At 44.1% G+C, this 27599-nt stretch overlaps 1 protein-coding gene across 3 annotated transcripts in view; it reads right to left on the minus strand.

The window, feature by feature from the left end:
* The window catches only part of KCNN1 (potassium calcium-activated channel subfamily N member 1), a 210757-nt gene that overhangs the window by 168236 nt on the left and 14922 nt on the right, over nt 1–27599 (minus strand). For all 3 annotated transcript variants that reach the window (XM_077475545.1, XM_077475542.1, XM_077475544.1), the window contains exons 2-3: nt 21734–22177; nt 6177–6272 (exon numbers count right to left, since the gene is read on the minus strand). In XM_077475545.1, coding sequence (XP_077331671.1) covers nt 6177–6272; nt 21734–22096 — 459 coding nt within the window. In that variant the 5' untranslated portion in view covers nt 22097–22177. The remainder of the gene's footprint in view (nt 1–6176; nt 6273–21733; nt 22178–27599) is intronic.

Genomic DNA, 27599 nt, shown 5'->3' on the forward strand with positions numbered 1-27599 from the left:
ATCAAAAGCAGGGCTGGGCAGGCTATGCATATCAATTTACTAATAGGCTCCTGTGAGGCTCAAAGAACAGAGTGTGCCTATGCATTGTCACGTGTGAAGAATGTGCTCTGCTGCTTCTATTCAGAAATTATATGGTAAAGGTACATTTTGACTCATTTCCTTTGTCACAATAAAATGTTCTAATGAATCCCTGTTAGACACCCAAGCTTTAGATTTTAGGTATAGGTCCCCTTTAAATACATATATTCATGCATTCGCTTACATATGCATATACAAAAAATATTTTTTTTTGGAACATGCTCCAGACACGAGGGCCCTTGGTGTAAGTGGCAAGCTTATGCATTGTAATCAAATATATATGAACAAACTGTAAAATCATATAATTACAGTATTTCTACAGTTCAGTGATTTCCAGGATATGCCTATTAATTTAAGTGATCTTAAAGTTTGTAAGCTTACTTTGTGAAGATATCCAAATATTTACTTCCTTGAATTCCACTATATGCTGTATATTTACTACGTCCTGTGGGTAGTGTGGCAGGGGGAGCCCGTGCCAATGTTTAATATGGTTGTTTACACCAAATTTGGAAGAAGTAAGCACATTAATGGCACAGGTGTGTGCTGGCTTCATATGAGAGCCAGAGTTAGAGGTTAGGCCCCACCTTTCCGAGGGGGTTAGTGTGTAAAAGGAGTCGTGAGAGGTGCTCGTATGCAGCATACTGTCCAGGTCAGGACAGACCAAGGCCCGAACCGGGGAGAGAGTCCATGAGGGACAAAACAGCAGGGAGATGCCAGGAAGGATGCAGAGCTGAGGTACAGCACCTGTGCATGAACACTGGGACATGTTTGATAATCAGGAGGACCAAAAGGTACTAATGGTCAGGAAGACCAATAGGTATTAAGCAGAGCATTAAAGTTGCCAAAAGAGCAAGGAGGCTTAATGTCATGTAATCTAATGTCATGTTTGGTTCGTATTGATGGTGAGAACCCCCTGTATGGGAAGACCTGCATGAACTTTGGACATTCTTTTAAATAAAAGTTGTCAGGAAAGCCCTGAAAACTATTTCTGGTGTGGAGTAAAATCACTGTTTTGGCACTACAACTGAGCTACATAACCCCAACATGTCACAGTAGGTACTGCCATGTCACACATTTCCCAGGGCCTTCCTTCTGAACTAAAGGGGTGCTAAGGGGAGGAGTTTAAGGAGTAAAAACTGCTTGCAGTCAGCAAGGTACCATGGGATATGTAGGCCTTAGAAATTGAAAGTAAACTGCAGAGTAGAAGCTGTAAAGCATGCAGAGAATCCAGGAAGTTGAGGGAAGAGATAATAAGAAAGACAGGCAGGCCTAGCAGACAGGCAGCACTCACGGCATGAAAGGAGATTTTTCAAGTAAGCGTGTATTGAATTGTGAACTGTAACTATTGTTTGTATTGCTATTACAATATTGATGTTTTAAAATGAAAGTGTGCTCTGTTACCATAGATCTCCTTTCAAATGCATACAGGCATCCCAACCTGCAAAAACTCATTTCAGGGAGGTGGGGCTTTGCACCCCTCCACCAAGCCACCACGGCGCGCTCTGTGATCGGCGAGTCCATGAGACTCGCCTGATCACCGATCCGTGCAAGGGGTCGATCCCAACCCCTTATCACGTGATCAGCTGTCAGCCAATGACAGCTGATCATGTGATAGAACGGAGCCTGTAATCGGCTATTATTCCTCCTCGCACTGACAGCGCGAGGAGAAAAAAAAAAGCCGATCACCGGCGGCCGTGATCGGGACATCAGTCCCGATCACGGCCAGCAATACAAGCGACCACCTGCCCCCTGCCAGTGCCCACCTGCCCCCTGCAGTGCCATCCTGAATAAAAGTAAGTGCCCCCCGTCAGTGCCACCCAGCAGTGCCCATAGTGCCCACAGTGCCACCCACAGTGCCACCCAGCAGTGCCACCCACAGTGCCCACAATCTGCCTCAAAGGTGCTGCACCCCAGTGCCGCCCATCAGTGCCCAGCAGTGCCGCCCATCAGTGCCCAGCAGTGCCGCCCATCAGTGCCTAGCAGTGCCACCTATCAGAGCCACCTATCAGTGCCACCTATCAGTGCCCATCAGTCCCATCTATCAGTGGTACCTATCAGTGCCCATCCGTGCCACCCATCCGTGCCACTTATCCGTGCCACCCATCCGTGCCATCTTATCTGTGCCCATCTTTGCCCATCAGTGCCGCCTTATCTGTGCCCATCGGTGCCACCTTATCTGTGCCTATTAGTGCCGCCTTAACTATGCCTATCAATGTCCACCAGTGCAGCCTATCAGTGCCCACCAATGCAGCCTATCAGTGCCCACCAATGCAGCCCATCAGTGCCCACCAATGCAGCCTATCAGTGCCGCCTAATCAGCGCACTTCAATAAAGGAGAAAAATGACCCGTTTGCAAAATTTTATAACAAACTATTAAAACATGATTTTTTTTGCATCTTTTTTTGTTTGTTTAGCAAAAAATAAAACTCCGAGCTGTAACTAAATACCACCAAAAGAAAGCTCTATTTGTGGGAAAAAAATGATAAAAATTTCATTTGGGTACAGTGTTGTATGACCGCGCAATTGTCATTCAAAGTGCATCAGCGCTGAAAGCTGAAAATTGGTCTGGGCATGAGGGGGGTTTAAGTGCCCAGTAAGCAAGTGGTTAAATTAGGTCACACAGACACACAGCCAGTCACACAGACACATAGCCAGTCACACATTCACACAGCCAGTCACACATTCCCACTGCTAGTCACACATTCACACAACCAGTCACGCAGACACACAACCAGTCACACAGACACACTGCTAGTCACAGAGACACACAGCCAGTCACACATTTACAGAGCCAGTCACACAGACACACAACCAGACACACAGCCAGTCACACAGAAACACAGCCAGTCACACAGACACACAGCTAGTCACAGAGACACACAGCCAGTCACACATTCACAGAGCCAGTCACACAGACACACAACCAGACACACAGCCAGTCACACAGACACACAGCTAGTCACAGAGACACACAGCCAGTCACACATTCACACAACCAGTTACAGAGACACATAGCCAGTCACACAGCCAGTCACACAGACAGATAGCCAGTTACACAGCCAGTCACACAGACAGATAGCCAGTCACAAATTCACACAACCAGTCACACATTCACACAGCCATTCACACAGATACACAGCCATTCATAAAGACACACAGCCAGTCACACAGACACACAGCCAGTCACACAGACACACAGCCAGTCACACAGACACATAGCCATTCACACAGCCAGTCACACAGACACACAGCTAATTACCCAGTTACACAGCCAGTCACACAGACAGATAGCTAGTCACACATTCACACAACCGGTCACACATTCACACAGCCATTCACACAGACACACAGCCATTCATAAAGACACACCGCCAGTCACACATTCACACAGCCAGTCACACAGCCACACAGCTAGTTAAACATTCACACAGCCAGTCACACAGACACACAACCAGTCACACAGACACATAGCCAGTCACACATTCACACAGCCAGTCACACAGACACACAACCAGTCACACAGACACACAACCAGTCACACAGACACATAGCCAGTCACACATTCACACAGCCAGTCACACAGAGACATAGCCAGTCACACATTCACACAGCCAGTCACACATTCACACAGCCAGTCACACAGACACATAGCCAGTCACACATTCATACAGCCAGTCACACAGACACATAGCCAGTCACACATTCACACAGCCAGTCACACAGACACATAGCCAGTCACACATTCACACAGCCAGTCACACATTCACACAGCCAGTCACACATTCACACAGCCAGTCACACATTCATACAGCCAGTCACACAGACACATAGCCACTCACACATTCATACAGCCAGTCACACAGACACATAGCCAGTCACACATTCACACAGCCAGTCATACAGACAATTCAGGAAACAAAACGAATGACCGCACACTCCAAAAGATAAAGATAAAAGCTTTATTATGTAAAATCCTCCAACATCAAGAAACAATTATAGCTACAGCATCATGACACACACAAAGGGAAGCATGGTTGATGCGTTTTATGAATTTCTTCGCTTAGTCATAACCCATAAGCACTAGCAATCACACATCTTTAATAGTAGTAACACAGCTGAATGACATGAAAGTGCTTAATTGGCTCTACTTCAAACAAACATTACAAAAACATCCCCTACAGCTGAAACCAATAATGACAAAAGTGTGTATACATATAGTGATGAACTGTGATGGATAGAAAAAAGAGAGAAAACAATATAAAAAATTATAAAAATAGAAATAATAATGATATTAAATGAATTCATATCTTTGTCTAAAAAACACATATGTCTGTTCTCAATTCCTGTCAATTCTGTTCTAGAGATACTACTCGCAATTGCTGGAGTATTGATGTATATTTCTTGTTTTATTTTATGAATACAGGCATACATCACTTTTAAGTACACAATGGGGTTTATTTACTAAAGCTGGAAAGTGCAACATCAGGCTCACTTCTGCATAGAAACCAATGAGCTTCCAGGTTTTATTACCAAAGCTTAATTGAACAAGCTGGGGTTAGAAGCTCATTGGTTTATATGTAGAAATGAGCCTGACTTTGCACTTTCCAGCTTTAGTAAATAAACACCATTTTGTACTTAAAAGTGGGGTATGCCTGTACATTCTATATTTGGTAATGCACAAGGTCGGTCGCCCTCCTGTTCTTTTTGTATGTTTCAGATGTAAGGATACCCATTATTCTGAGGAGGGCAGCAAGATCTGTGACATTCCATTGACTTTGCTAAGGGTGTTGGCTGCACCACTTACTTAGTTGACCAGGCACCCGAGCGCAGGAGATTGCTTTGTGTCGTTTGTGCTCAATTCCCATCAGGGTTTACTTCCTCTTGAATGCAGGTATACAAACTCTCATACCACTCTCACCAGCACCAAACCCACCACCTCAATCAGAACCCAGCACTCCACCAACTTCCCACAAAAATCTATGTCATAGGCAGTAGGAGTCTAAGCAGAGCACTGTAACAGCGGACATGGCACCAGTCAAGTAAGATGGGTAATGTGTATGGCAAAAGTCAATGCTGTCACCCAGGAACAACACACAATGGTAATAAAAATTACATAATTTGTATAAAGTTAGGACATAAAGACAATACCAAGACATTACTTTTAAACCTGCCAGCTTTCAGTATAATCATAAAACATCTGCAGTATGTAGGTAGGTGCAGTCTGTACTCCCCACTGTAGATGATGCTTGTGCAAAGCAGCAATACAGAGAAAGAAGAACATCTAGGAGAGCTAATTCCTCTATGATTTCCTATTGTCACTTGGGAGAAGCTGTCTGATCGGACGCTGGACCCCTCATGACCTTCGCAGCCATCCTGGGTCGGGGCAGAGCTTATATAAGCCTATGAGCCCCTGATTTGGTACGCATTGGCGAAGTGGCTAGCGTAGAGACAGGTTATCCATCTGGCATGGAGAGTGCTTAGTGCTAGGAAAAGATTCTGGAGGAGTAGGAAAAACATCTACCTTTTTTGGAGCAGCTACCCTATTGGGTTGGACCGGCCAGTTCCCTCCCTCTCTGCAGACACTGTCAGCTGCAGGATTACCGCTATGAGTTTTGTATGTGGCACCAGAAGCCTGTGCTCACCCAGTGGGCCTGACTGTACCTTACCGGAACATTTTCAATATATCCAGTTCATCGCACTCTGCCTCTGTGTGTGTTCTCTCCACCGCCACACCACGCTGCACCTTACCCATAAGTAGGTCTTATGATGTATTGTATGTCCTTTAAAGAAAGTGTAGTACAATTTGCACATGCCTTTCTCCTATGATCCACTTTAGTATATTGAATAATTTTACTACAGTTGCATTTTTACCGTTTAAACCATGCCATAGTCTAGCCAAGCAGGTATTCACAAATATGCTACTTGCAGTATATACTGTATTTGGCTATCAGGATATAAAATCTAATATGTAGGCTAGCACAGATCTAATGTATAGAAATGTCTTCACACTCTTACCTTTAAATTCATATTTTTGCAACAGATGTGAGAAAATGAGTAATAGAGCTGTTACACGGTCTAATTTTAACAAGAGATAGTACCTGGATCTCTCTGGCGTGATACATGACAATGAGTCCAAGCAGGATAGCAGTTGAGAGGCTGATAAGGCATTTCAGTGCAAATGAGTAAGAGGATTCCTACAAAAAGAAAGAAACGGGATAGATCAACTCACAGTTATCACCTTGGTATAATTTTCTGAAACAGATCGCTAATGTAAATATATAATATATATATATATCTCACAAAAGTGAGAACACCCCTCACATTTTTGTAAATATTTTATTATATATTTTCATGTGACAACACTGAAGAAATGACACTTTGCTACAATGTAAAGTAGTGAGTGTACAGCTTGTTTAACAGTGTAAATTTGCTGTCCCCTCAAAATAACACAACACACACACAACCATTAATGTCTAAACCACTGGCAACAAAAGTGAGTACACCCCTAAGTGAAAATGTCCAAATTGGGCCCAATTAGCTATTTCCCCTCCCCAGTGTCATGTGACTTGTTAGTGTTATAAGGTCTCTCAGGTGTGAATGGGGAGCAGGTGTGTTAAATTTGGTGTTATTGCTCTCACTCTCTGATACTGGTCACTGGAAGTTCAACATGGCACCTCATGGCAAAGAACTCTCTGAAGATCTGAAAAAAGAATTGTTGCTCTACATAAAGATGGGCTAGGGCTAGGCTATAAGAAGATTGCCAAACCCTGAAACTGAGCTGCAGCACGGTGGCCAAGACCATACAGCGATTTAACAGGACAGGTTCCACTCAGAACAGGCTTCGCAATGGTCGACCAAAGAAGATGAGTGCACATGCTAAGCATCATATCCAGAGGTTGTCCTTAGGAAATAGATGTACGAGTGCTGCCAGCATTGCTGTAAAGGTTGAAGGGGTGGGGGGTCAGCCTGTCAGTGCTCAGACCATACGACGCCACACATTGCATCACATTGCTCTGCAAGGCTCTTCTAAAGATGATGAACAAGAAAGCCTGCAAACCGTTTGCTGAAGACAAGCAGACTAAGGACATGGATTACTGGAACCCTTGTCCTGTAGTTTGATGAGACCAAGAGAAATGTATTTGGTTCAGTTGGTGTCAAGCGTGTATGGTGGCAACTAGGTGAGGAGTACAAAGACAAGTGTGTCTTGCCTACAGTTAAGCATGGTGGTGGGAGTGTCATGGTCTGGAGCTGTATGAGTGCTGCTGGCACTGGGGAGCTACAATTTATTGAGGGAACCATGAATGTCAACATGTACTGTGACATACTGAAGCAGAGCATGATCCCCTCCCTCCGGAGACTGGGCTGCAGGGCAGTATTCCAACATGATAAGGACTCCAAACACACCTCCAAGACGACTGCTGCCTTGCTAAAAAAGCCGAGGGTAAAGGTGATGGACTGTCCAAGCATGTCTCCAGACCTAAACCCTATTGAGCATCTGTGGGGCATCCTAAAACGGAAGGTGGAAGAGAGCAAAATCTCTAACATTCACCAGCTCAGTAATGTCATCATAGAAGAGAACTCCAGTGTCAACCTGTGAAGCTCTGGTGAACTCCATGCCCACGAGGGTTAAGGCAGTGCTGGAAAATAATGGTGGCCACACAAAATATTGACACTTTGGGCCCAATTTGGACATTTTCACTTAGTTGTGTACTCACTTTTGTTGCCAGCACTTTACACATTAAGGCTGGGCTCACACTTATGCGTAACTGGAGACAGTTCACATATCTCTGGGGCGGCTGCTGTGCGCACTGTGCGTCTTTGGCTCAGTTTCAGTGCCAAATTCAGGCATAGATTTGGCCCTGATTCATCCCTGAAATGGAGAACAGGGACGCACAGCATTCCTGTGCGATCCACAGTCGGTTCCAGTGTAAACTGAGCCTAATGGCTGTGTGTTGAGTTATTTTGAGGGGACAGCAAATTTACACTGTTATACAAGCTGTACACTCACTACTTTACATTGTAGCAAATTGTAATTTCTTTAGTGTTGTCATATGAAAAGATATAATAAAATATTTACAAAAATGTGAGAGTGTACTCACCTTTGTGAGATACTGTGTATATATATATATATATATATATATATATATATATATATATATATATATACCATTAAACACTATTAACTGCTCAGAAAACACAAAAAAATGCAATAAAGATTACTGTGCTTGTGCTAGTCAGTGATGGTACAGTTTCATGAGTCTATATAACCGTGCTCCCTTTAGTAATTAATAGGTGTATAGCTAATGAATGATTTCAATATGTAGTGCTGATGTTAAAAAAGCCAACACCATTATCTAATTGGTCATCAATGCCGATATCATGGTTTGGGAAAATCAATATCATAAAAATGTCTGTTCTTCCGAAATTTTTATATTTATTCAGAACTCTCCCGATTCATATTCCTGCATATTTTCTTAGGCTGATTCAACAAAAAGTAACGAAATTTACTTGGGGGGAAATAAAACCCAGACTTCACAAAAAAACACTTGTTCTCCCCAAAGCTTTGGGTGGTTTGGGATTCCCAGACTTTAACATATATTATAAGGCAGCTCAATTATCTCAATTAACAAAATATCACTCTTCTACAGAGATTCCTTTATGGGTCCTCATTGAAGCTGTAGACTGTGATCCTCTTCCTATAAACAATATATTATGGTTACAACCTGCGGATCGTAAGTCTATAAATAACCCCATTTCTAAGCACTCTATCTATATGGGATAGGTATAGAAATTCACATGGTCTGCAATCTCCACAAAATCCGCTATTATCTTTCCACAAGAATCCAACTTTTTACCCAGCCTGGAAATATCCCAAAACCTTTAAAGCTTGGTCTAAGGCTGGTATCACTTGTCTATATAATTTAACTTCAACTACATCAATAAAATCTTTTACAGATCTATGTGAATTATATAAGCTTCCACAATCAGAAATATTCAGATATCTCCAAATCAAAGATTTTAATACTCCTCTTCTCAATTTAAATGTAAACTTACATAATATTTCTCAATTTGAAAGATTTTGTCTCAAGGAACCACATGCTAAAGGTCGTATTACATCATTGTATACACAATTGATATCTAATTCTAATACTGTTATACCTAAATATGTGGCCAAGTGGGAAAAAGATTTGGATTGTACGATCAATTCTAGGTCTTGGTCCAACATATGGTCTTTCACAAAATCTTCCTCTATAAATATATTGGCATCTGAATCATCATAAAGTTCTCACACGCTGGTATTTGGTTCCTGCGAGAATCGCCAAATTCTCAACAGACAACACTGGCCTCTGCTTTCGTGGCTGTCCAGAAAAAGGTACCTATATACATACCTGGTGGCATTGCTCAATTGTACAATCATTTTGGAAAAAGATCTTTCTGATAATTACAAAATTTTTTGATCGTCCAATTTTTCCAGACCCAATTATAGCTCTCCTTAATTTAAAACCAGCCTTTCTGAATCAGAAACAATTCAAATTAGTTCTTACACTCCTGATAGCCGCAAAGCAGGCTATAGCCAATGCGTGGAAAACAGATGTGGTGAATATTGCAGAAACCAAACGTAGAATGAATCAATCTTTCATCCATGCTAAAATGGACGCTATAGATAAAAACCAGATGACAAAGTTTGATATCATATGGAAACCCTGGATTAAATATTATACGTCAGATAATATTGACAACCGAGTTTTATTGTTATGGTGATTAAGATTTTTTATAGCATTACAACATTAGATGATATATAAAACCTTCTCCGGAGAATTATTCCCTCCCCTTCCCCTCCTATATACCTTTTATGTTCTTCCCTTACTATATAATACTTACTATAAACATACTTTAGAAGTTATGGTCAAAACTTTAAAATCATATATTTTCTTTTAGACATATTTATATTTTCTTGTGATTAAAATGTTTAAAACTCAGCTATAAGAATGTTTTCAAATTCTAAAATATATAAAGGCCATTTATTGTCATTCCCACGAGAATATCTTGAAATTCTTCTTTGCTTTGTATCATCCGTACTTCAATATGTTTACTTTTTATTTCTGGTATCACATAATTTGTCTTATATTCTGTACATGTAATTTATTTTAACATAAAATAAAAAATTTTGAACGAGAAAAAGCCAACACGTTGCAACACCCCATTATTGAGGATTTAAGGACACTGAACGTCTGTTAAAAAGTACCTTTTTCTAATCGATATACAGCTGTCACATGACCCAGATCTTTCCCAGCCTGTCTGCAAGGAAACATAAGCCAGAGGAGCTTCTTGTCCTCTGCTGCAACTGTTTAAATTGTCATACAAATATATACTTGAAATCAAATATTAATATTTTTTTGGCAATAACATGGTGTGAGCAGATTTCTGCCAGTCACAGGCTGTGTCACGCCCCTCCAGCCTGTGTCTTAGAATAACAGGGAGGTGAAGCCTCCAGTAATCTACATGCAATATCCTGCCCCCATTGTTTTTAGCTAGTTAGTGGGCATGGAGGAGAAGGGAGTGGTCTGTCATTTACTAATGATGTGTATATACCCACATGTGTGACTCTATATTCAAATGGGACTAAATGGAGGGAAGAGAGGAAATGCTCAGCATAGAAACTCACTGAAAACTGAGCATGTGCAGAGTTGCCACCATAGCTGCAAAATCCCTAGCTGAATTGGGGACATGAACAGAGGTTGGAGATAGAGAACAGCAGGATAAACCAGGTTTTTGCAGAAAACGAATCCCATAGTGACAGAGTGAGTATGAACAGCATGTAATACACCATTTATTGATAGTTTTTTTTAATGATGGGGATTTAGTGACATTTTAATATCCTTTGTGACGGGAGTCACTTTGGGCGGAGGGCTTGGAGAACCCAGCTTACCTTAGAGAGGTCGGGAAACACCTTGTCCAGCTCCCCAGCTCCTCCTCTGTGTAAGCCACCCTGTGTCTATTAGGGGCAAAGGGTGACCGAGAACTCCAGTCAGGTCTACACTAACCAAACTCACCATACAACCACAACAGACTCAGCATTTTATTTTACTCCTGTTATCCTGGGTTCTAAATGTGTGGTTTGTGTTGAAAGAATGAAGGAGCTTCTTCACTTGGGACAGCAATATTTCTGAACAATATCCCTCAAGAAATATATGAAGATAAATTAATTCCACCTTTCTGACTGCTGGAATATTGTATGAGCTTGGTCATAAACTGTTGTAGACTTTTTCCTAGATCGTTTGAGGCAGGGCTAGACAAACCCCAGGCGGCAGGTCGCCAATGCGACCGGAAATCGCAACCTGCTAAGCTGCCACCAGTCCACTCACTATCGATGCCCCAGACATGCAGCGCGTGAACACTAACTGCCGTCCTCCTCCCTTCTCCACACTCAGCGGCGCTGCGCTAAGTGTGTGAAACTGACAAGCAACAGAGAGATGAGAATCTTTCAGATTTCAGCCTGATGTCGGGGTGGGCGGGACCTGGCAGGGGTGGGCGGGACCCGGCAGGGGTGGGCGGGACCCAGTAGCTATCAAACACCAGCCAATGGGATCTGGGCGGGCCGCTACGTGTATGTGGCCCGCCCCTTTTCTTAAGCAGCCCAATCGTTGGCTGGTGTTTGATAGCTGCTGAGTCCCGTCCACCCGGCCGGGTCCCGCCCACCCCGGCCGGGTCCCAACCACCCCGACATCAGGCTGAAATATGACATATCCGCCTCTCTGTTACTTGTCAGTTTCACACCCCGGCTGGGTCCCGCCCATTCCGTCATTAAGCTCAATTCTGACAGCTCCTCTGTTACATTTCAGTAACAGAGTGCTCCGTCTGAAACCTGCCAGTGCCAACCAGTGCCACTGCCAATCAGTGCCACCTGCCAGTGTCAGTGCCACCTGCCACCGCCAATCAGTGCCACCTGCTAGTGCCAACCAGTGCCACCTCCAATCAATACCACCTGCCACCGCCAATCAGTGCCACCTGCCACCGCCAATCAGTGCCACCTGCCAGCGCCAACCAGTGCCACCTGCCAGCGCCAATCAGTGCCACCTGCCAGTGTCAGTGCCACCTGCCACCACAATCAGTGCCACCTGCTAGTGCAAACCAGTGCCACCGCCAATCAATACCACCTGCAACCAACCAGTGCCACCTGCCACCACCAACCAGTGCCACCGCCAATCAGTGCCACCTACCAGTGACAATCAGTGCCACCTGCCAGTGCCACCGTCAGTCAGTGCCACCTGCCAGTGCCGAGTATCATCGCCAATCAGTGCCACCTGCCACTGCCAATCAGTGCCACCTGCCACCGCCAATCAGTGCCACCGCCAACCAGTGCCACCTGCCAGTGCCAACCAGTTCCACCTGCTAGTGCCAACCAGTGCCACCACCAATCAGTGCCACCACCAAACAGTGCCACCTGCCAGCGGCAACCAGTGCCATCTGCCAGTGCCAACCAGTGCCACCGCCAATCAGTGACACTTGCCAGTGTCAGTGCCACCTGCCACCACAAATCAGTGCCACCTGCTAGTGTCAACCAGTGCCACCTGCCACCACCCTGTGCCACCGCCAATCAGTGACACCTACCAGTTCCACCGTCAGTCAGTGCCACCTGCCAGTGCAGAGTGTCACCGTCAATCAGTGCCACCTGCCAGTGCCACCGCCAATCAGTGCCACCACCAATCAGTGCCACCTGCCACCACATACCAGTGCCACCACCAACCAGTGCCACCTGCCAGTGCCAACCAGTGCCACTGCCAATCAGTGCCACCTGCCACTGCCAATCAGCGCCACCTGCCAGTGCCACCGCCAATCAGTGCCACCGCCAATCAGTGCCAACTAGTGCCACCACCAACCAGTGCCACCTGCCAACACCAACCAGTGCCACCGCCAATCAGTGCTATCTGCCAGTGACAACTAGTGCCACCGCCAACCAGGGCCACCTGCCATCACCAACCAGGGCCACCTGCTACTTCCAAACCAGTGCCACCTCCAGTGCCACCTGCCAGTGCCAATAGTGTCACCTGCCAGTTCCAAACCAGTGTCACCTGCCAGTTCCAACCAGTGTCACCTGCCGATGCCATCTGGCAGTTCCACATGCCTGCCAGTGGCAACCAGTGCCACCTGCCAGTGCGAGCCAGTTCCATCTGTTGCCAGCCTTACTCTTTCTGGTCAGCCCAAAACACTGATGTAACAGCGTTTCAATGGAGTTATTGACTGGGTGCTCCATTGTGAGTTAGGGATAGGGGGTGAAAATGAGTGGCCTTACCCCGGGAGCTGAAAAAAAGAATGGCTCCTAACTTTTTTAACTGGCTCCTAAATTCAAAGCAAATTTGTCAACCCCTGGTTTGAGGTATGGCTGTATCCCATTGTTCTATTGTTTCTGTCTGCCTTGGGAGCAACCTATTATGGGATGTATATGTGTTTCTAGCATGTAGACTGGGGGCAGGGTGGAGGGAGGGGGGAATTCCTCCAACAGCCCTGCCTGCTGATAAGACGGTCTACTGATGAGAAGTTTGAATGTACCTGTGTGCCTCGTGTTCCTGAATGTAGTTTACCCTGCCCTGTGTCATTATGCAAAGTGTATATCTCTTTGTGCATGTGTTTGTATAAACAGTCTTATGCTTCTTACCACCCTATACTGATACCACAACAAGTGACTGAGTGGGCTAAGGGATCTTGGATCATGCTGGCACCAGGCAAGGGAAGCTCATACAGCAGACATACCCCTCTTGAGTACGGGGGTTGTCACATTGGTGGCAATCAGTGGGATAGTGCTTCCTTCTCACCTCCATCCACATAAGGTACTGGTTGCAGTATGAAGTTATGAAGTATGAAGTTATTCGGGGAACAACAGAACCAGAAGTGGACAGCTGAGTTAAGCAGGCTGATCCAGGCAGAGATGCATTTGGACGAGAGCTACATAGCCCTCCACTGGTATTAGCCAAAGTGTGCCTGTGGACAGTAGATGACAGCCCGATGGAGGGCTTTGACTACGGTGGCCTGGGACTGTTGTACTGGAGGCTGATCACTGACCATGACTTTGGGCGTTTGGAATAGCATTCGGAGGAAATCATGGATTACAGAGACCGAAGACTGAATGTCTCAGAAGTGCTCTGGGCACAGGAAGTTTCAGGAATGGGAGCTTTAGATCACTTACAGACAGCTGCTACACTCTGCTCAGCAGCAGGGTGGGGCTCCCTTTGCCTGGGACTACCCATAAGTACCAGCCGACAGTCCTGAAATCACGGCTGAAGTGTCAGCAATGGGGCAGAGTAATGTGTGCTTTACTCTCTTCCACCTCTAGCTATGGAAGCGGAGCTCTTATGGTGAATGCAGAAAGGTTTTAACTCATCTAAACGAACCTGTTTTTGTACAGGATGAGCTTGGATGGAGGAATACATTTTTCCATCAGACGGATAAGGGTACGGGAGATGCTATAAAAATGCACTGATTACTGTATAAATGTCACTGACAGGGAAGGGGTTAACACTAAGTGGTGATCAGGGGGTTAAGTGTGTGTTTCTTACAGTATGGGGATGGGACTGACTAGAGGAGGAGACAGATCGCTGTTCCTACTTAGTAGGAACAGACAATCTGTCTCTCCTACCCTGTCAGAACAGGGATTTGTGTGTTTACATCCCCATTTTGGCTCTTTTTTTTTTTCTTTCCCAATGAGCGACAAGCATTGCTGACATTGAGGCCGTGTTCACACTGGTGATCCGACTTGGATCCCGCCAATACCAGGCACTGTGTTTGGTATGAATCATGGGGGGGAATTCCACGCCAAATTTTAAATAAAAAACCGGCATGGGTTCCCCTCCAAAATCATACTAGGCCCTTAGGAATGCCCTGGGACTGTGATGTCATAAGGGGCGGGGTCACCATGTGACATCACCCGGAGACCACGCCCCATGCCTATATAAGTCATTGCGCACTGCGCACACAGCATTACAGCGGGAGAGAGCGTTGTGTCAACATTGGAAGAAGAGAAGAGGGAAGATGACGGAAAAGACCAGGGCAGCGCTAGCAAAAGAGCGGCAAAAAAGCAGAAGATAGCAGAGGAGCCCGGGAGAAGAACCGGAGACTGGGAGAGGAGGCCAGAGAGTGGGAGAAGAGGCCGGAGAGAGCAGAGGAGTCGGAAGAGACCCCCGAAGTTGGAAGAGACACCCGGAGCTGCCTAATAAATTACTTTAAAAACCTGTCTAGTGTGTTTTTTTTTTATTGACACTTTTTTTCCCCCAGGTGAATGGGTAGGGGTACGATTATGTACAGCGGGTACCGGGGACTCAATGTCCGTTGGCACCCGCTGATCCTTTAGTGATCCTTCTCCCAGCGGGAGAACAGCGGTCTGCCTATGTAAACAAGGCTGATCACCGTTCTGTCAGTACAGAAGGCATGAATCCTGTGTTTCTGCAAAGCAGAGACAGAGCTCTATGCCTCCCCCTAGTACTAGCACCTCCCCCACAGTAAGAAAATAACAGCTAGGCACACAGTTAACCCTCTGATCGCCCCTTATGTTAATCCCCTTCCCAGCCAGTTACATTAGTACAGTGACAGTGCATTTTTTTTAGCACCGATCACTTTATTAGCGTCACTGGTCCCAAAAAATTGTTAAAAGTGTCAGTTAGTGTCCGAATGTCTGCTGCAATATCTCAGTCCCTCTATAAGTTGCCGATCAGGACCAGTACTAGTGAAAAAAAAATAAAATGAAATGAAAAAAATAAGAAAAATATCCCAGATGTTATAACTTTTGCGCACACCAATCAATATATGCTTAGTGGGATTTTACTTTACCAAAAATATGTAGCAGAATAAATATTGGCCTAAATTGATGAAGAATTTCTTTTTTTATTGGATGTTTTATAGCCGAAAGTAAAAAAATGTTTTTTTTTTTTCAAAATTGACGATCTTTCTTTGTTTATAGCACAAAAAAATAAAAACCGCAGAGGTGATCAAATACCACGAAAAGAAAGCTCTATTTGTGGGGGGAAAAAAGGACATGGATTTTATTTGGGTACAGCATCGCATGACTGTGCTACTGTCAGTCAAAGTAATGCAGTGCATAATCGCAAAAATGGCCTCGTCATTAAAGGGGGGGGGGGGGTAAATCTTCCAGAGGGCAAATGGTTAATGTTTTAGTGTCGATAGGCAACAACTGTTGAACAACCACACAGATTTTTCACCAATGCATCATATATTTCCGATTTTCTCTAAAATATAACAATAAAGTCCAAAACACATCAACATCTTATTTTAAACATTGTTAAAAGTTTTATTGTTTCAGCTGTGGCGGGGTTTGGACCATTGTTATGTGTACTGTGGGAAGCAGACAAGCTCTGTTTGAGACCTGCACCTACATATAGTGGGCAAGTCATAAGTTTACCTGGAAACTCACCATTTTGGCATCAATTTCTCCACCATAGTTAAACTGCTTCTAAAAGCTTTTTACCATTTTTTTTACCTTCATATATTCAATGCATAGACATAAAAAAAACCTTCTGTGTGAGCTCCCCCTCCCAGCACCCCTTTTACTTGCCAGAGCTCTATATCGATGCAGCCATGTGTGCAAGAGCAGTGTCACTCTTTTCTCTCTCCCTACACATTGGCTCAGACACAGCAGCGGGAGCCATTGGCCACTACACAGAGCAAGGGAGTATAATACGTTTGTTATTTAACCACTTCAGGACCATTCTATAGCCAAATGACAGCTACAGCACAGCCAAACTGCAGGCAGGAGGCCGTCATAAGACATCCTACCATGCTCACGCTGCCTGCTACACACCCTGAGGAGTGCATCAGCAGTGATCGGTTACATAGTAAGGTTGAATAAAGACACCAGTCCATCCTGAGTGAGTGTCTACAATTGTCCCTATCCCTGTACATTGCACACTCACATCAGTCCCTACCCTCAAGGATCCCACAATCCAAGGTCCCCATTCATATACTAGGGCCAATTTTGGACAGAAGCCAATTAACCTACCTGTATGTCTTTGGCATGTGGGAGGAAAGCAGAGTACCCAGAGGAAACCCACACAGGCACAGGGAGAACATGCAAACTCCAGGCAGGTAGTGTCATGGTTGGGAATTGAACCAGTGACCCTTCTTACTGCTAGGCAAGAGTGCTAACCACTACACCACTGTGTCATCACTGTATTTGGGTTAAAGAGCCAATCACAGAAGCTCTTTACCATGTAATCAGCTGTGTCCAACCACAGCTGATCTCAATGTAAACAGGATTTTCTGGTTATCGGCTATCCTCTCCTCATGCTGACGGCGGATGAGGAGAGGAGAGCCAAAAACCATCAAATCCACACAAGGGACATCTGCACTGACAATTGGGGCACTGACCATCATCCTCATCATCCTGATTATCAGTGCAGTGTCCACCAGTGCTGCCAATCTATGCCCATCAGTGATGCCTGTCAGTACCAATCAGTGCCGCCTATCAATGCCGCCTATTAGTGCTCATCAGTATTGCCTATCAGTGCCACCCATCAGTGTATCCTCATCATTGCCCATCAGTGCAGCCTCATCAGTGAACAGTGCCCATCTGTGCCCATCAGTACAGCCTATCAGTGTTCATCAGTGCAGCTTATCAGTGTCCATCAGTGCAAGATATCAGTGCACATCAGTGAAGGAGAAAAATTACTTATTTACAAAATTTTATAACAGAAACTAAGAAAACTTTTTTTTTTCCAACATTTTCAGGTCTTGTTTCATTTAACAAAAAATAAGAACCCCGTGGTGATTAAATACCATCAAAAATAAGCTCTATCTATCTCAAAAAAAAAATATTTTGTTTGGTTACAGTGTTGCAAAACTGCGTAATTGTCATTCAAAGTGTGACAGCACTGAAAGCTGAAAATTGGCATGGGCAGAAAGGGGTGAAAGTAGCCAGTAGACAAGTGGTTAAAAAAAAAAAAAGAAAAACGTTACCTTTAGAATCACGTTAAAGCTATCCTGTTGAGAAAGACATGCAGAGTATTATCTTTCTGATCTCCTTCTGAAAATGCTTGTTGCCAGGCTATTTTATTACATTCTGAGTCACAGATCCAAAAACAATATGCTGCAAACCATAACCCCTGATCGGCATACTGTTTCTAACCAGTGACTCAGACAGCCTTGTGACCGGTAAATTTGATTAAAAGTCAGGCAATTACCATGTGCTGAAGGAGATCAACAGCAGCCCTTTTATTTCTTTAACGGCAAGTTTACTTTACGTTGAAGATAATAATTTAGCAAACAGCCTTATATGTCCAGTTATTTCTTTTATTGGGTGAAATTTTCTTTTATATATACAAATGGAATTACATTATAAAAGCTTACTGTTACTATTTAAGTGATTACACAGTCTAGTGGTAAAAACCCTTCCTTCAAAAGGTAGCTATAATCAACCTCCCCACCACCTCAAAAGTTGTTTAGTGTTTTGTGACCTAAAATAACTTGAATTTGCAAATGTTGTGATTGGTCCAAGCATCATTTGCAAAACGTAAAATAGAATTCCAGCTAATCTTTAAAATGCTCCCCACCGCCTCCTAACATCTTTACTAACTAACCTAACCTAACTAACCTAACTCTTGCCTCGTCACGTGACCCAGCTCCCCTGTTGCAGCAGTGGCTGCAGAGGAGTAGTGGGATCATCAACAACTGTTGCACCATGAGAGTCAATGGGTGATGTCATCAATCCCAGCTTTCACAGCTATAGTATATATAGTACATGTTTTTTTACACAGGTTAGTGCATGTGTCAGGAGGGGGGAGGAAGCATTTTTTAACCTAGTTAGGCTTTAACTGATGATCTACTTTAATACATATGCCAGCATTTTGCTGCCTCTGTACAAGTCTCATAGTTCCTATAGATGGGGAACTGATCATCATCCTCATCATCAACACCCTGATTACCAGTAGCAACCCCAATAGTGCCCATCAGTGACTTCACCTTCCTCTGGATCAACTGTGGGTATAGGATTGGGTATATGGGATTGTTTGATATATATTTTTTTATTATTTATTTATTCTTATGGTTGAACTAGATCGACTTGTGTCTTTTTTTCAACCTGACTAACTATGTAACTATGACGTGATCATCATTCAATACGAGCAGACCTGGCTGGATCATGTGACAATCACCTCCTGTTCATGAGCTGTCTAAGCATGTAAACCTCTCTATTGTCAGCCTAATCAACCGATTATTATACAAGCTAGATTTACCTGTTACAGCATCAGCTATTTTGATGGATAATCAGAAAACATGTATTCAAAATTTGATGGCTTTTATAAAATGAAAGAAAAAGGGAAGTAAAGTTTCACTTTGTAAAGAATACCCAATCACATGCAAAAGAAATTAATAAAAAATCTGTTTTATTTAAAGCCGTGTTCCAGCTGAATTTTTTTTTTTTTTAAGTCAGCAGCTACAAACAGGGTGCCCCATTCCCCAGAAGGCAACGCGAGGAGGAGAAGAATGAAGACTCCCGCGGAAAAGGAAGTGGCAGATTAGGATTTTTCACATTTTTAGGAGTCTTTTTATGTTTTTTTTTTTTTTAGGGTGGACCTCCACTTTAAACGTGATTGAATGTCGGAAGTCAGCAAAGCTTCACCTTATTCTCTAAGCTCTAGGGAAAATTCCCTTGTCATGTTAGAACAGAAAGTCAGGCTAGGACAGGAAATGTGTTAGGACCACAAAACTCCCCCCTCTCCATAACATAGCAGGGGTGTTCTGTAGTCCAGAGAGAACGGGTAACCATAACTGACAACAATGCGACAGAGGGAAGAGAAAGTTATAAGCTCACTGGAGTTCTAGGAGAATCAACAGATATAACAAAATGCTTTCAGTGGTATATTTAACAGACCAAATCAAAGTAAATAGGAGAAGTTCAAGTATAACCAAAGGCAAAACTTTTTTTTAGTTTAAGACAGAGTGGAGGTGGATAAGAACACCTATTAGGTATTTATTGCTGTCTGTGCCCCCCGTTCTATTGGTCCTGTTTACCATTATCATTGAGAGTGAAAGTAAAAGAAAATCCCAAATTTTGGGTTGTCCCCAGAAAAGTAATAGAGGGGAAATCTTCCAATGGGGGCAGTTGTTCTGGTGACCCGGGGGTCCCCAAGGAATTCCCCTAATTTGCAGGGATTTCCTCTCACTTCCTGTTTGGCTGTGGCACAGGACATAAAAGGAAACCTCTGCATTGAGACACAGATGTTAAGAAAAACCCCTCCCTTGTTCTACCCAAAATAAAAATAAAGTTTTGCCTATAGTTCTACTTTCATTGCAAGGATTTACATCTATCTTGAACTTCCTTACAAGCAATGTCATTTTTCTAGCTGGAAAAAAAAACCCACTAGCTTTGTTTTGAGGGCTTAGGCTCCTTGCACTCCACTGGAGTCTGCCTGCTCAGCAAGGAATCTGTCCACTGATCCCAGATTATGTATAGCGGACACAGACACAGCCCTTTCTCCTCTATGGGAGGTCAGATGTAAATGGATCACCTGTCCGATTACACCCCACTGCCATCCGATCTGCCAGACGGATGGAGGATGTCTGTTTCTAGTAGATTGGTTAAGATTGGATGTTGGCAGGTATAAAGCGATACATGTTTGTTTACACCATCTGCTCCATAGAGACGACTGGAGAGTCCAATCGGGTCTGCCTGATAAACTGACAGGTGGCCCTGATCGGCCTGCTAGCATGAAAGGGGCCTTATGACTTGTTTGATTAAAGGAATTGTAAACCCCTAGGGTTTTCCACCTTAATGCATCTATGCATTAAGGTGAAAAACCTTCTGTGGTGCAACTCTTTCCCCAAAAGTATGAAAAAAGGGGAAAAAAAACCCCAAAAAAACACAAAGTCCTACTTCCCAAGTTGCCAGTGTCAGTTGAAAAAGGAATTGTGCACATTTTTTCAAGCCTGCATATTACGCAGTTAGAATGAAATCATCATTTGCATTTAGTAGCTGTTGGTGCTCAGACAGACATAAATATTTAAAAAAAACAATCTTCTATAGAAAATACACTGACCAAGTACAATTCTAATTTTGCTTTAGAAGAGAATATGTTTTAGACATGTATTGTATAACTGATCCTAAAGTTAAAAAGAATAAAGGAATAACAGTGGGAGCTCAGAGAGATGTGAAAAGGTATGGGTAACAATGGTAATGCAACACAATATAAGTTTAAAGCTATGCAAACTGTACATGTAGTCATGTTGTCAGGAAATACAAAAGATTTCAGTTGAAACTGTCTGACAATCTGACAGTGTATTTTGTTAAAACAACTGAACTGATAGAAAAAGACAGCTGTAAAGTCGATAAGTCTGGGTAGAAGACAATGCCTAGCTCCTAGTACTCTCTGCTTATAACTGGTGCCATGTTTAATCGCCTATGGGAAGCTGCCTTGACATGCATTGAAAGTGTAATGCGCAATGATGTGCAATACCCTAAAGCAATTAGTCATAATCTTCATCCATTTTTCTGGCTACTATAAACTATGGAAGTGACGCAAATGAAATATGATTGGGTATTAGAGAGAACTAAGATGATTGCTAATTATGGGTTACCACACAGCATTGTTCATCGTTCCATGCCATTAAATACATCATTTTTCTTACAAGTTAGTCATGTTTTCGTCATTACCTTAGTGTAGACCCCCCAGGATAGCTCTGTCTCGGTAACCATGACCACAATACCAAACATTCCAAATATAAGTGCGTAGTCACTGAGCCTTTTCCTCTTCTCGAACAGGGCTCTGCGATGACCCAATTTGTAGCCAACGTTTTGGTTTTTCTTTTGGCCCCGGTGGCTACCCTCATCTCCTCCTCGTAGGCTGCGGTGCGATGCTTTGAGTGGGTCATTTTTGCTTACAACCACTTCAATCACTGGACTGTGTAAGGTCTGCAGGGGTTGGGTCTCTGGGTCTGCCTCATGGAGATTTCTCCTGGAGGAGCTCAGGCTGCTGAGGGGTCGTGGGATCCCCCCGTTGTATCTGCAGCTGTTCATGGCTATGTCCGAAAAACGGTTGGACTTTCTGAAGGATACTTCTGGACCATCATGACTGATGGGCTGTAGGTCAACGTTCCCCTACAGGAAAACATAAAGAGACAAGATACTTCAGAGATTATCCAAATAGGATGCATATATCTTATTAATTTTACCTGTTGTAAAATAAAACTTCGAAGAGAAAACCTGTCACTAAACAAACATAAAAGTTACCTTTGCTTTCCTCTCCTTCTCTAAATGCTGGTTGTCTGGCTCTCATTTTGACCTCCTTGCTTCAGCACTTTGAGTTGCTGGCCCAGAAGAAGTCCCCATATAAGAGTTTCTGACTAACCTGATCTGTATACATAATCCTGGTCAGGGACTTGAAAACCAGGCATTTTTACAAGGAGTTTGACAACAACAGCCCTTTATTACTCTCATAACATGTGTAAATACTGATTCACAGAATGGTAAAACCCTGCATCAGGCAAACTTTGATTTGATTTGGTTTTATTTGGATATATTGGAGAAGAGTTAGAGCTTCAGTTGGGTATTATTACTATATGTATACCTGTTGGATGTCCCCTCATTTCTTGTCAGGACAGGAAGTGATGGAAAATCTCCCCAATGGGGGACAAAAACAAAAACACATTTTAGTAGAGTGGGGATGGGTTTGAATGGCAGAAAATTACAGTGTTCCATTGCTACCTTTTCCTTTTTGTCCTGGCGACAACTGCTTCCTCTATTACTTGCCCTAAAGTCACGGGGACATGAAGCAAGGGGAAAACTCCCCATGGGGTCACAGATAGCAATAACTTGACATGAACCTAAACTCATTCCCACGTTATCCAAAACTATATAAAAACTTCAGTTAAGCTTTTAATTTGGTTTTCCCAGTCAAACACAAATGTAATTATACATCAAACATTACGGCAGCACAGAAAAAAAGGATCATTTATGCACAGAAATATCTCTAATTTATATGTGATACTAGAAGTACTTGTGTACAGGAATATGGTGACAGTTTGGAGGCAGGGGAGTTTAGTAAAATGAAGTGTTGGATGTGTGAGAAGTATTCGTTGTGTGAAAGAGTCCACTAGGCTCATTCTTTTATGCCAAGGTGGAACATTTTGAGAATGTTCCAGGAGGTGGGGAAAAAAGATTGATGCAATTCTTGTGTAGTTTCTAGGTGTTCATGAAGTTAGCAATTAAAACAAAGGATTGTACACATATCGGTTGTGAATTTCAGAGTATGTAGAACTTCTATAATATGTTGGCTTCATTGGTATTTTTAGAAAAAATGTACGAACTTGTTTAAACACATATGACAAATAATAATCATGTGATCAGGAGAAACTCTATGGGGCTGCTTTACTAAAGGCAAATAGGCTTTTCACTTTACAAGAGAATTTTCCCCTAAAAGAGAAGTTTGGGATTTATTGTCCCCCTCCAGCTCTGCAGTGAGAACTCAGTAATAAAAAAACTGCTGATCAATCAGTTCTCCCCCTCTGCTCTGAGCAGAGAGCTGTGACTGTCAGTCTGCAGCTCTCTGCTCTCGCCTTCAGCGCTCATTGAAGTGCCGGGCTGTGGAGGGGGCAGGAGGGGCTGGCTCAGGCTCTCAGTAGATTGCTGAGAGGCTGAGCCAGATGCTGGTCCAGGCATCTGGGTGGATGCCAACCACATAGTCAGGATCTTTCCTGAGCTTGGAGCGACTAAGTGACGAACTGCACTCCTGTGATCCATAGGAGAAGTATGGCCAAAAAAGCTTTGGCCATACTTCTCCTTTAACTAAGAGAATGGGGTGTAAATTCACTTTGCAAAGCATACCCAATCACGTGTAAAGAAAATAAAAGAAAACTATTTTTGCTTGAACATGCTGAACATGATTGAATGATGGATGTCAGCAGAGCTTCACCTCACTCACTAGGCTAAGAGAAAATTCCCTTGCAAAGTAAACTGCTTATTTGCCGTTAATAACCCAACCCCAATGCCTCTTTCCTTTCTTCATCAATTTAAGGTATGAAAAGACTGTAGCGAGAAATTATAAACATTTTGATGAATAAGCGTGTTGCCATAGTGTTGAGTAACGCTGTTAGTATTGAGGTTTCCAAGAATTTTACTTCAGATGGATGCACTTGTCTGCCAAGATGGAAAGATGGGTTAATTTGCTTTCCTTTCAAGGCATTTACCATAACCATCATCTAACTGAAACATTTTCCAAATTCTTAATTGGTCACTTTCAAGATATGAAATGATTATAAATTATATGGTTATCAATTATTTGGTTTAAATGTACATAGTACATAGTAAAATGTACATGCTTCTTCAGCAGTGGGAAAAACAGCCATTTTGAAGACTAAACCTATGTGTCTGTTTTGCCTTAAGTGGTACTCCAGGCCAAACGTTTTTTCAAAGTTTTGGATAGAATGGAGTAGCTTTAGATTCTCTGTCAAACTTGAATTGCTGTATGTGTCTTCTTTTGGGAGACTTCTATCACTTGATGAGTGTCTAACAGAACTGAAACCAGGAGGTAATCTCCTCCTACTATATATATATATATATATATATATATATATATATATATATATATATATATATATATATATATACACAGTATCTAATAAAAGTGAGTATACCCCTCACATTTTTGTATTTTTTCATGTGACAATACTGAAGAAATTACACTAACAATGTATAGTAGTGAGCAGGGCTGGACTGGGACAGGAGTTTGGCCCTGGACTTCATCCAGACCGGCCCACTTACATTTTGAGTGTCCCATCAGCACTCCCTTACATCAGAGTGTCCCATCACCAGCCCCCTTACATCACAGTGTCCCATCACCAGCCCCCTTACAACAGAGTGTCCCATCACCAGCCCCCTTACAACAGAGTGTCCCATCACCAGCCCCCTTACAACAGAGTGTCCCATCACCAGCCCCCTTACAACAGAGTGTCCCATCACCAGCCCCCTTACATCAGAGTGTCCCATCACCAGCCCCCTTACATCAGAGTGTCCCATCACCAGCCCCCTTACATCAGAGTGTCCCATCAGCAGCCCCCTTACATCAGAGTGTCCCATCAGCAGCCCCCTTACATCAGAGTGTCCCATCAGCAGCCCCCTTACATCAGAGTGTCCCATCACCAGCCCCCTTACATCAGAGTGTCCCATCAGCAGCCCTCTTACATCAGAGTGTCCCATCAGCAGCCCCCTTACATCAGCGTGTCCCATCAGCAGCCCCCTTACATCAGAGTGTCCCATCAGCAGCCCCCTTACATCAGAGTGTCCCATCAGCAGCCCCCTTACATCAGAGTGTCCCATCAGCAGCCCCCTTACATCAGAGTGTCCCATCAGCAGCCCCCTTACATCAGAGTGTCCCATTACCAGCCCCCTTACATCAGAGTGTCCCATCAGCAGCCCCCTTACATCAGAGTGTCCCATCACCAGCCCCCTTACATCAGAGTGTCCCATCAGCAGCCCTCTTACATCAGAGTGTCCCATCAGCAGCCCCCTTACATCAGCGTGTCCCATCAGCAGCCCCCTTACATCAGAGTGTCCCATCAGCAGCCCCCTTACATCAGAGTGTCCCATCAGCAGCCCCCTTACATCAGAGTGTCCCATCAGCAGCCCCCTTACATCAGAGTGTCCCATTACCAGCCCCCTTACATCAGAGTGTCTCATCAGCACCCCCTTACATCAGAGTGTCCCATCACCACCCCCTTACATCAGAGTGTCCCATCACCAGCCCCCTTACATCAGAGTGTCCCATCAGCAGCCCCCTTACATCAGAGTGTCCCATCAGCAGCCCCCTTACATCAGAGTGTCCCATTACCAGCCCCCTTACATCAGAGTGTCCCATCAGCAGCCCCCTTACATCAGAGTGTCCCATCAGCAGCCCCCTTACATCAGCGTGTCCCATTACCAGCCCCCTTACATCAGAGTGTCTCATCAGCAGCCCCCTTACATCAGAGTGTCCCATCACCAGCCCCCCTACATCAGAGTGTCCCATCACCAGCCCCCTTACATCAGAGTGCCCCATTACCAGCCCCCTTACATCAGAGTGTCTCATCAGCAGCCCCCTTACATCAGAGTGTCCCATCAGCAGCCCCCTTACATCAGAGTGTCCCATCAGCAGCCCCCTTACATCAGAGTGTCCCATCAGCAGCCCCCTTACATCAGAGTGTCCCATCAGCAGCCCCCTTACATCAGAGTGTCCCATCAGCAGCCCCCTTACATCAGAGTGTCCCATCAGCAGCCCCCTTACATCAGAGTGTCCCATCAGCAGCCCCCTACATTAGAGTGTCCCATCAGCAGCCCCCTTACATCAGAGTGGCCCACTGAGCCATCGGCCCACCGGGAAACTCCCTGTAGTCCCAATGGCCAGTTCATGCCTGGTAGTGAGTGTACAGCTTCTATAACAGTGTAAATTTGCTGTCCCCTCAAAATAACTCAACACAGAGCCATTGTCTAAACCACTGGCAACAAAAGTAAGTACACCTTTATGTGAAAATGTCCAAATTGGGCCCAATTAGCCTTTTTATCTCCCCGATTTCAGGTGACTTGTTAGTGTTACAAGGTCTCAGGTGTGAATGGGGAGCAGTTGTGTTAAATTTGGTGTTATCGCTCTCACTCTCTTATACTGGTCATTGGAAGTTCAACATGGCACCTCATGACCCTAAAACTGAGCTGCAGCACGGTGGCCAAGACCATACAGCAGTTTAACAGGACGGGTTCCACTCAGAAAAGGCCTGGTCGACCAAAGAGTTTAAGTGCACGTGCTCAGAGTTATATCCAGAAGTTGTCTTTGGGAAATAGATGTATGAGTGCTGCCAGCATTGCTACTGAGGTTAAATAGGTGGGGGGGGGGGGGGGGCAGCCTGTCAGTGCTTAGACCATACGCCGCACATTGCATCAAATTGGTCTGTGTGGCTGTCATCCCATAAGGAAGACTCTTCTAAAGATGATGCACAAGAAAGCCCACAAACTGTTTGCTGAAAACAAGCGGACTAAGGACATGGATTACTGGAACCATGTTCTCTGGTCTGATGAGACCAAGATAAACTTATTTGGTTCAGATGGTATCAAGCATGTGTAGTGGCAACCAGATGAGAACTACAATAACAAATGTGTCTTGCCTACAGTCAAGCATGGTGGTGGGAGTGTCATGGTATGGGCCTGCATGAGTGCACTGGGGAGCTACAGTTCATTGAGGGAACCATGAATGCCAACATGTACTATGACTCCCTGAAGCAGAGCATGATCCCCTCCCTTTCGACACTGGGTCACAGGGCAGTATTCCAACATGCTAACAACCCCAAACACACCTCCAAGACGACTACTGCCTTGCTAAAGAAGCCGAGGGTAAAGATAATGGACTGGCCAAGCATAGTTCCAGACCTAAACCCTATTGAGCATCTGTGGGGCATCCTCAAACAGAAGGTGGAGCAGCTCAAGGTCTCTAACATCCGTAATGTCATGGAGGAGTGGAAGAGGACTCCAGTGGCAACTTGTGAAGCTCTGATTAACT

Source organism: Lithobates pipiens, unplaced genomic scaffold (assembly GCF_037356315.1).
Source record: "Lithobates pipiens isolate NorthernLeopardFrog02 unplaced genomic scaffold, aLitPip1_a1.2 Scaffold_13, whole genome shotgun sequence".
NCBI lineage: Eukaryota > Metazoa > Chordata > Amphibia > Anura > Ranidae > Lithobates > Lithobates pipiens.